This window comes from Nelumbo nucifera, chromosome 6 (genome assembly GCF_055504915.1).
Source record: "Nelumbo nucifera cultivar China Antique chromosome 6, China Antique-T2T, whole genome shotgun sequence".
Taxonomy (NCBI): Eukaryota; Viridiplantae; Streptophyta; class Magnoliopsida; order Proteales; family Nelumbonaceae; genus Nelumbo; species Nelumbo nucifera.
The window spans coordinates 4,741,872-4,752,053 of NC_142654.1; the positions used below are offsets into that span (position 1 = coordinate 4,741,872).

General features: G+C 37.6%; 1 protein-coding gene across 2 annotated transcripts; it reads right to left on the reverse strand.

Annotated features, from left to right (window-relative positions):
• Positions 1-2,565: 2,565 nt before the first annotated feature.
• Positions 2,566-9,956, reverse strand: LOC104586619 (beta-galactosidase). 2 transcript variants are annotated; one of them, XM_088889787.1, is made up of 20 exons: positions 9,524-9,956; positions 9,229-9,324; positions 9,026-9,138; positions 8,803-8,869; positions 8,606-8,698; positions 8,288-8,431; positions 7,835-7,978; positions 7,626-7,714; positions 7,376-7,481; positions 7,146-7,233; positions 6,420-6,538; positions 6,174-6,338; positions 5,688-5,863; positions 5,361-5,470; positions 5,117-5,226; positions 4,909-5,019; positions 4,716-4,823; positions 4,395-4,600; positions 3,984-4,302; positions 2,566-3,168 (listed from the first exon to the last, which is right to left on the reverse strand). In XM_088889787.1, exons 1-20 carry the CDS (start codon positions 9,731-9,733, stop codon positions 3,058-3,060), a joined length of 2,685 nt encoding a protein of 894 aa, XP_088745913.1. In that variant the 5' UTR covers positions 9,734-9,956; the 3' UTR covers positions 2,566-3,057. The 2 variants fall into 2 exon arrangements, with proteins under 2 accessions (XP_088745913.1, XP_010242207.1); XM_010243905.3 differs by lacking the exon at positions 7,835-7,978 and having other exon boundaries at positions 9,524-9,952.
• Positions 9,957-10,182: the final 226 nt, after the last annotated feature.

A 10,182-nucleotide genomic window follows, 5' to 3' on the forward strand; every position in this document is an offset into this window, starting at 1 on the left:
AAAACGTTTTCTGGCTGAAAATTTATGCTAAAGATCAAAAGGAGTTTAGTTAATCCATTTCTATAGTTGATTATCCATCACTATATTCATCAGGAGAATAGCTTCTCTACATATCTTCAAGTTGAAATAGTGTTATCAATATTCAATACTAGATGCAAAGCTCAGCCAATGTGGTGGGGTCTATCCACGGAAATGGTATCAAAACATACTTTTTCTTAAGGTTTTTAAAACCGAATCGGACGGCAAACTGTTTAGGGGTCCAGTTCCTGGGTCGAACAGTCTGATCATTCAAACTGAATGGATGGCCTGTTCTGACAAAAAAATAAAAAAATTAAAAATGACCAAAAACTGTTGGACGGTTCGACTGCTCAGGTCAGCAATTTGCTGACCAAATCAATGGTTTTTGGCAAAAAAACAGTTTTGGGGTAAAACGGAACCGATCAAGTGACCGGTTCCTGGTTTTTCCAGTCCAACCGTACGGCAATGATTGAACATTGGGCTAGGGCCTTAGTTCGCTCCTTCTGTGGTCGGTCAAAAGCATCTGGCAATTTCTTGATTTTTATACTTAAATCCTAAATCTTAAACCTTAAAACCCTAAACCCTAAAATTCAACTATAAAATGCATTTTGTCGACATAATCCCTCTAACCAGGTAGGAGCCAATAATTTCTCATTGGGGGCTGACAAGTCTGAGAACATAGATTTGAGTCTGAGAGTGGTCACTTGGTGCTTATTAGGGAATTGCTTTCTCATGCCAAAAAAGTAAGCTCCTGTCTGATTGTGGTCCTATAAATGGGACCATGATTGTGACTTTTGTCTTTTGTCCTAGGGGTGTTCTGGTCCAAACCTCTAAATTGGACCAAACCAAACTGAAATTGGCAGTTTGGTTTAGAAAATTTTAAAATTTCAGTTTATGGTATCAATCTAGTTTTCTGAATTTAAGAAATTAGACCAGACTAAATCAATATATTTCAGATTCTCAATTGAATACTTGTATTATATTTGTTATTTATACGTATGTCATTTTGGCTTTCAAATTGGGTTAAGCCTATTAAAATGGCCCAATCCATAGTAGAAACCGGACCTGATTGTAATAGAAATTTTATACTAAAACGGTTTGGTCTGATCTGAGAATTTCTCAGACTAATTTTTTGGTTTACTCTGAGATTTTCTACTGGACCGTGAACATCCTATTTTGTCCTTATTGCATGATTACAGAAAAAATGTCAGGTAAAGAGCAGCAGAGGCGGGGATCATGAATGGGAAATTAGCAAAGTTTTCCATTGGAATTCTATTGCTTCGATCCCACCAGTAAAACTCTTTTTCAGTTCTTGTGCGGCAGGACTTCATGGTTGGTTTTCTGGGCTGCATCTTTTTTTCCTCGCTACTGATGTTCTTCTCTGGGAATGGGGCTCATGAGAGAATCCTATAAAGATCTTTTGGTTGATTTTTTGACCAAAATGTTGGGGATCTTTCTTGGACCATTAAAAGAAAAAACTCCAACATTGCTCGTCTAGTCATAACGGTGATACAGCTGGTTGCAAGAAAAAAAAAAGTTAAAAGAATCTCAAATTAAGGGACAAACAGGAAGATCATATCATATGGCCTAGTGGGATATACTGACAATAGTTGTAAATCCTCTAAAATATAAGTACCGGACGTATTGGGTTATGCAATTGTGTAGGCTAAAGAAGCGAACTTCTGCTTCGTATTATTGCAATTGGTGCTATACTTTTTGTCAAATGAAACTTGATATACTGGATTGAACACACAGAGATAAAGGGGACTGTTGCAGGGGGCCACCTGTTTAGTGTGTTAGATATTGTAGAGGATATATCAGCTTCAAAGGTAGATTCTGATGGGGGATGGCTGCATTTTATTAGCTGGCTGAAACTGAAAGTAAAGCTATAAGGTACTTGGTCAAATACATCAAGGAGCTGCTCCAACTCAGAAATGGTCATCAATTCTGATTTGGGAGCGAATGTCTTAAAAAAACAGTGGATTGATCAGTTCTTTTTGTCATTACATGTGTACGTACGCAAGTAAATGAATGCATGTAACCGTATGTATGAGGAGCATATAGAAATAATCTACTTAATGCACAATGTAGTGTTCATATTACATGGAAACTTCCAGGGTGCATACCTTTTCCATATTGAAAACTTGCTAATACTGTATTACATATTTTTTTCAACATTATATTTGAGTAGCAGCTTTCTCTTGAGAATATATACAGAAAAATAATGTAATTTCAGTAATAAAGACATTGGAAGATTGGATCCTAGATAATGGGCAACTAGCAGATAATGGCACAAAGCGAGCCAACATCTTCCTTAGAAAAGCCGACATATACGCCTGATATGGACAAGGCCCCCCTCGCACCTAGTCACTGATAATGTAGATAATGCATATTCTAAGTAATTTAAAGTAGACAGTTTGAGTCATGCAATCCTAGTGAAGGAACAAAACTAATGTGGCTTTGATGAAACTAGTTTATAGAGACAACCAAGAATTTTTTATCTGGAAGAGAGAGAGAGAGAGAGAAAGCAAAAATCAAGGACTCAACTTTTGATAACTCATAAGCTTTTATTACTACTATAATTCGATCTTGCAAGGGCAAGTAATGAAATGATCGCTCCTTTAGAAAAGAAATTACATAAGAAAAGGAGATTAAATTCCTCGCAAGCTAACAGCCTGCGTAAGAATTTTCAAAGACTAAAACATTGCACATAGACTCAAAATATGTGGTCTCGATGTGCTCTACTAAGCCCCCCCCCCCCCCCCCCCAACCTCTGTATTATATAAAGCTTTGTGTGACATTGAGCATGTATTTTATGTACATGAAGCTTCTTCCCCTCATCTTCAAAATCTATATGACCTTTCGCCATATGGTGTGTTGTATGCTTTAACAACTTCATCCTGCCCCAAAACCGAAACTAAGCTACCTTGGAGTCATTGGAGGTGTACACTCAAATTACCAAGGCACTTCAAATAACCACCAAAGAAGAATAAATCTGGATGATTCTTCATTTTTATTACTTTGACATATTGCCAAGTCTCAACTGCAGATGGCTTCAACTGAGAGCTTCTTCATGATATTTGGACATGGATCCCCACCAAAAACCTCAGGAGCTACACTTACTGCACACATTTGCTTCCCAATGCAGTTCTGCAAGAGACCCATTTGTGTTAAATTTTCCGAAAGACAATAGAAGAAAACTATGCAAAAATATCCAACAAACAACAGTCCAGACTTGGGCAAACAGATCAACTGGACTTTCGCATCAGCCTTTCAAATTGTTCAACCTAATGCCCTTAAAGGTTGGACACTTGTATGCCACAGACAGGTTACAAAAGCATGATACCACTTGGTGAATAAATGAACAGCGAGTTTTACCTAATATTTGGAAGATGCAAAAAATAGCCATCAGATTTATGCGTTGCACAATTTAGTTATAATTCTTTCTCCAACAAGAGCAGAATTATTGGCTGTTTTACATGGGATGATTTTTGGCAAAGAATAAGTATAATGGGATAATTGTGGAGGGAGATTCAAAGCTAGAGTAGGATGGTTGAAAAATGAAGCACAAGCAACTTGGAAAGCTAGTTGAATGTGACCCTTCAGTGGGTGCCTAGAAGTGCTAATAGTATGGCTGATGGACTATCTAGGCAAGGAGTTGGCAGGACAGAATTGTATTGGGTTGAGGTTTCAAGGGGAACATAATGTAAAGCTAATTGGGCTAGACAGTTAAAAATGGTCTACTAGCCACCTGTTGTAAATCTGTATATTCTGTTTATACTCAGTTTTACTTGCTGTCATGCAAAACTTGGGAGACGGAGTTCAATCACATGCCTATAGGCCTTGATCAATAACCTGATATTCTAGCTCAATAGGCCTAGAAAGGCTCTTACTGAATACTCACAAGTAGACTTGCCACTTTTGTTTCAAAGAACTATAACGAATTCAAGATTTAGTCATTTTACCTTTTCAAAAGCATCATATGATTTGTGAGCATGACAACTTCCCTCCTGAAAGCTTCCGCATATCCCTTGTGGTGTTCCAAAGCTAGCAAACTTTATTGATGTGATCTTTGTTCCAGGGGAGCACTGAAGATGTGCTTTGGGCCTTAGGAGCCTTCCAATTTTACTAGATCTTTGTGATGGCTGCCATTCATGAATGTCAGCACAGAGACTTCCTACAGTTCTCTTGTTCAAAGAAATCCAAGTTGGATCACCACCCCATTCTTCAAAAATAACAAATAGATTCCCAGTTGGGTTCAGCCATGAGCGTGGAACATGATACCTGAGGTTAATAGGTGTTTAAAAGTTGATCATGAATTGAATTGTATAACAATGCAAACTCTATGTTATTTGAACAAATAAAATTTGTCCTACCATCTTTGTGATGCCTCCCCACAATTACTTTGACATTTGCTGTCATCATATTCTCCAGCATAACTACAATTACCACAAGTACCAGATGCCTTGTATGCAGGCCAGTAGCGACCAATGCTCTGACCATTTATCCATATTTGACCTTTTCCCATGCTAGACATATCTAGAGCTAGTGGTTCATTCCCAGTTGGGGCATCAAATATAGCCTGAGCATATAACCAAATAAAGGATGCCTTAGTGGACAGGCAAACATAGAAATTGATATTTACAGTTCATATCAGAAGATTAGCATGGAGGCCTTAATTGAGGCTCAATCCTCACCTTATACCATGATAAAGGCTGCTGTTTAGCAATTGAAGACCCCTCCCACTCAACAGAAGAACTTCCACTTACTGTATGCAGGCCTAAAGCTTCACCTTGTAGACCAATCTGCAGAGAAGCATCCAAAGAAATAATTCCCCTTGGCATGGTTCCAGAAAAAGGGCATGAACAGTGAAGAAAATTGAAGACAAACCTTGTAAGACCATTTCTGCCATGACAAGTCTCTTGTCCCCTCATTAAGACCCTTCAACACAACTGGGCCAAGTACTCCAGCATTCCATGTCTCAAAATGTGTGCCAACATTCTGAATTCAATCACATAACGTAAAGCATTAGTTTAGTCAAAATTTCTTGTCTTCAAGACAAAGTTCAAGAACATCTACAGAATGAGTAAGAACAAACCGGAAGGCCAACAGCTATGCTTAACAGAGAGATTTTGTTAATGCCAGCAATCAGCTTCACATTGTCACTAAATGTCAATTTTGGGTTCTCTAAACTTCCATACACAGTTCCTGTCATAAAACAGATGAGTGCAACTTGTTGAAAACAATATAGAGAGAATACAAAGAAAAGGAAGAGATAAAACATAGATAATTTGGCAAAGTAGTTTGTACACTTCCATAAAATGCCAGAATTGCATGCTTACCTGATAATTGACCATTGATGAAAACATGCAAAGCATGGCCTGCTGATGATACAGTGAGGACAGGATACTGTCCACTCTTCAAAAATTCTTCATTGGGGTCAATCTGGACACTGCAGAGAGAGCAGAATGTGCACAAAAGATAAGAATATAGAAGTGGTATCATTGTTATCACCAAAATAAAAGCAACATCAACAATACAACAATTGTGACTATAATAATTATATAATAGTGATAACATTGGTGGTGTCATGATGACGACTTTTGATGGCATAACTGTTTTGCCCATGTCTCAAAGAGAGTAAGAACATAATGGATCATATTACTCACTCAGTCATGTACCACAAATAGTCTGAGGCATCTCTTGTGAGATTGATCTGCTCCAGCAATCCAACCATTGTAAATGAATTGTCATCATAGGAGGCAGTCTCTTCAGTGTATGACTGCCAAGGAAACCCTTCGCTGCTAACTGCTGTCATCTTCATCAGTGAACTTTGGGCACCAATCTATACAGAAATTTGGATAAATATGTCAGAAATAATTGGGAAAAAGGAAAATAGATATTAAAAGCTTGGAAAGTAATCATCATCACCATTCACATATTTATCTCATAAAGAAGACCAGTATGGCTTTCTTTTGAATTTTTGTTCTAGATAAAAAAAATTATGTAACGTTTTCTTGCAAAAAGTGGTTGAATTTTTACCACTATTTGAAAATTTCAATGAGAACAAATGATAATTTGAATAAGTATAATGTCCTCTCAAACATGCCACTCGTAATGAACACAAGAAGCTCAACCTAGAGTTTTTTCCTCACCCTTGCTGTATTGAAGATGGTATTCTTGCAGTCAGGAAGGATGCTAATTGACCAAGGAGGTAAATCGTAATGCATATTCTCAAAAGCCACCTTTGCGTAGGCATTTGAATCATAGTTTGCAAGGAATGCAGCACAAGCTCCTGAATTTGACCTGAAGACATGAGCCTGGATAGGAAGCAGATGGATTATGAAAAAAGGCTTTCATAGAGTACCATAGAAAAAGGTTTTTAGACAGAAGTAATTTACCTCTTGATAATTTCCAAATGATATCACAGTGGGATCTGCAGAAACTAAAGCTGGTTCACACAACTTGATTGCTCTATGCAGATCTCTCAAATGACCCCATTTAGGTTCCCTGAGTAGTCCTACAAGTTGAGTTGAGAATCTGGTAAGACTAACCTGGACTCCATTATTCTTTGCATGGATTAACTGGGAAGTGGTTAATTATTAACCTCTGTTGAGAGTTTGTATATAGCTTTCTAGAGAGGATTTTAGTTACTATATGGGAATCTTAAGTTCAAACAAAAATGCAGGAAAGCTCTCTAGAAAATATTTGGAGAAGGCTGGAAAACTATTGGAATAGTAGAACCTGAGGTTATAGACCATACATATGGTCTATAGTTGTCAGTTCCACATGTGAAGCAGTTAATCAGTAATAGAGAAGGGGGGGGACCCATTCCATGCAAATCTACTGTAGCAAACATGAGTACGAAGAATGTAATAATTAATCCATCATTTTCTGTTTGTCACAACAAGTCCAAAAATAGGACGTTCTCAATAATTTGGTTGAGCCATTTTGAAACTAAAAGATCTCTAGTGTTATCTGCCAAATGGCTATCTTCCTGCTCCTCATGCATGTTAGAGAAACAGCTGTCTTGTATTCAGTGCTTACTTCTATGATACCTAGACTACATATAATCTGTTGGATTCGTGATTGTATACTACTGTTAAGATTCAATGTTGAGAAAATACCATATTCGTCAATTGGAGCATCAAAATCATAGCTAGTGGCGATGAAGGGACCACCAGCTGTCCGGCCAAAATTTGTTCCTCCATGGTACTGGAGCACAAGATTAGAACAGAAACAACTTCAGGTAAATTAATTCTGGAATCTTTTTTTTATCAATAACAGTGAATTCTGGAATCACCATGTGACAGTTGGATTTGATCCACTTGGTAGTAAAAGAATGAGTTGAACATACCATGTAGTAGTTAATGAATGATCCACTCTTCTGTACAAACTTGGCAACTGAAAATGCAATATCCTCAACTGGTCGATGAGGAACTGGCCCACCAAACTCTGTATACCTGAGGGTTGCAACAAAGGGACAGATAAAATATCTCTTAAAATTATAGTTGACTTCTCTGATATTCTAATGGGGGGTTCAAGAAGCAGAAAATAGTTTGCAGCATTGGGATTTCTTAGATCTTAACCAGGAGTAGGCAATTTACCAGCCTGTCCAGACTTCTGTCCACATCTTGGGTTTATAAGGCTTGTTAGGAGAGAACCAGTCACAGTAGAAACCATTGCAGGAGTTTATCTGTTGAAAATCAATAAAAAAAGAAAATTAAAAGGAAGCAGCATGGATGACGTATGTCATATGTCTAGAAGTTTTGGTTGCTCAACAAAATAACAAGACAACCTGTCAAAGCATACATACATATGAAATCCAGAAATTGCAGAATTCAACCAGAATGAAGGAAACACAGACCACCCAAACAATTTGGTCAAAAAAATTCTTTTTCTTTTTTATCTGGGAGGCTAGGGGAATGATGTTTCTATTGCCTCCAACTCTCAGAAGTGACTGCAAGATGTGATTATGAATGATTAAAGGAGAATAAACAAAATTCATAATCTACAGGAAATTAAATACCGACAAAACATAACAGATAGACAGGCTCAGAAAGCAAGAACTGAAGCATGTGCAGACGAGAATAAACATTTTCCTCATGTTCATTCACGACCACTCAAATTGTAAGCTCCACTAAGGAGAAGCATGTTACACGAAAAGAGCCAAAAATGATTATAGGAAAATGACAAAAAAGAAAGATAAAAAGGGATATTTTAAGGGAAAAAAGAAAAAGAAGAAAGTGTAGACTGCATAGGCACTTACCATTGGATCAGGGGCATCATCTTGCTTGCACATGACCCATGGGACTCCGGTGCCAAGATCAACAGCCATTTGTGCCGCCCATTTAGTATAAGCTTGTCCAGGAGCACCAATTTCCCACTCAACAGGTCCATATTCATTCTCTATCTGCGAGGGGAATCAAGGAGAGAAATCCATCAGTTTCTCCATCCAGTTGCTCATTTCATTGTGTGATTGACTATTTCAATTGGCAGTGAACTTTAGACTCTAAACAGAAACAGACCCAATTCTGAAAAATTGAGGAAGACGAGAAAGAAATGCTCTGAACGTCTATCTCGTTACCTGTGACATAATTATCGGACCACCCTGAGGTTCGAACAAATTTTCTGCTTTCATCATATCGACAATCTTTTTAGTAAATCCTTGCATTGTCACCTTCATTAAAATAATTAAGAAAATCAATCAGTAGAACAGTAGAGAGGACTAAAAAAAATGACAGGAAAATCTGAAGATGCATGAAAAGAACCGAAGTATCCAACCTTGAAAGGCTCATTATCTGTTCTGAACTCGATGCCAGGAACATATTTCAGCCAAACTGGGAAACCCCTGAAATGAAAACAGTTGAGACGCTTGACATTTAAAAATATTACTTCATGTTTTTCAAAAAAAAAAAAAAAGAAAAAACGTGAAAAGGGAAGCAAAAAGAGCATTTTGTTTTCCTTTTATTTCGCTATTTTGTCATTAATATATTCTTCTTATTACCCAAAGTTCCATTCTGCGCAGACATAAGGGCCAATTCGGAGGTGAACATAAAGACCTGCCTGCTGCACTAGTTTGATAAAACGAACGAGATCGTACCTCCCCTCAAAATAGTACTACAGATGTTAAGAAAGATTAACAATATCAAACAACTGAAACTTCCAAAAGAATGAGAAGCCGAAATTGAAGTAAGAGTTTTCAATTACTTGGCCCGGGGAAGGCTCGTGACCATTCCAGAAAACATAGGTTTGGATAGCATCCAAACCTCCATCTTTGGCCTTCTGAATAAGATCCGGCCACATCTGCAATCGATCCAAAGATAAAAAAAAGAAACTTCATAAAATCATTAAAGACGAGGAAAACAATTATGAGAAGTTAAAAAAGGAAAGTTGGAAAATCCAGAGATACCCATTAACTGGATAGCCCCATGGATAAAGTGCGATGAAAATGCAGAGAAAAATTGAAACCAGAGATACCCATTAACTACATTTGCATTAATACCTCAGGAGTGCTTCGTGGGTAGTGAATGGATCCCGAAAAAAGGATCCTCCTCTGCCCATTAATAATTATGGCTTTTTGGTCGTAAGATACAGAGGCTTTGACAGATGAAACCCAAACCCATGAAAACAGGAATAGAAACAGGAAAATTCTGGTTCCGAACACATTCGACATTGCAGGTGTGAAGCCAAGAACTCTGCTTCTCAAAGCCATGACCTTTTGTTCTTCTTCCTTTTCACTTTATACTTCTCTTCTTAATAGAAAGAAAACTGCAGAAGAAAAACGGAACAATAAAGAAGGATGGCTCTTATTTTCTTTCTTAATAGAAAGAAAACTGCTCTTGAGAATATTTATGCAGATGGATCTATCAGCAAAAAATATAATATGTGGGGAGGGGAAAAAAGAGCGCGTTTTGGACTTAAAAGTACTGTAAAATCCAAAGCCGGTTTGGCTGGAAAAACAAGAAGCCTGAAACCGGCTTTTCTACAGTTGGAGAACGAGGTGAGAATGCTGAATGACCCACTTTTGACTGACCTATCTCTGACGCAGGGATCCAACCGAGTAGTTGTTTCTGAGGTGGACTACAGTCTATTTATCCATATTCTTTATTTTTTCATTTTTCACTTTATGAGTTTTCTTTTTGTGGCTTTTCTTGCTTTCGA

Bases quoted from the DNA above. Each gene is read 5' to 3' on its own strand.
- LOC104586619 (XM_088889787.1), bottom strand. From the start codon at position 9,733: ATGGCTTTGAGAAGCAGAGTTCTTGGCTTCACACCTGCAATGTCGAAT. The intron at 7,234-7,375 runs GTATGTTCAACT...CTTGTGCTCCAG, and splicing joins CATTCATTAACTACTACATG to TACCATGGAGGAACAAATTT. The intron at 4,303-4,394 runs GTAGGACAAATT...TATTAACCTCAG, and splicing joins GGGGAGGCATCACAAAGATG to GTATCATGTTCCACGCTCAT.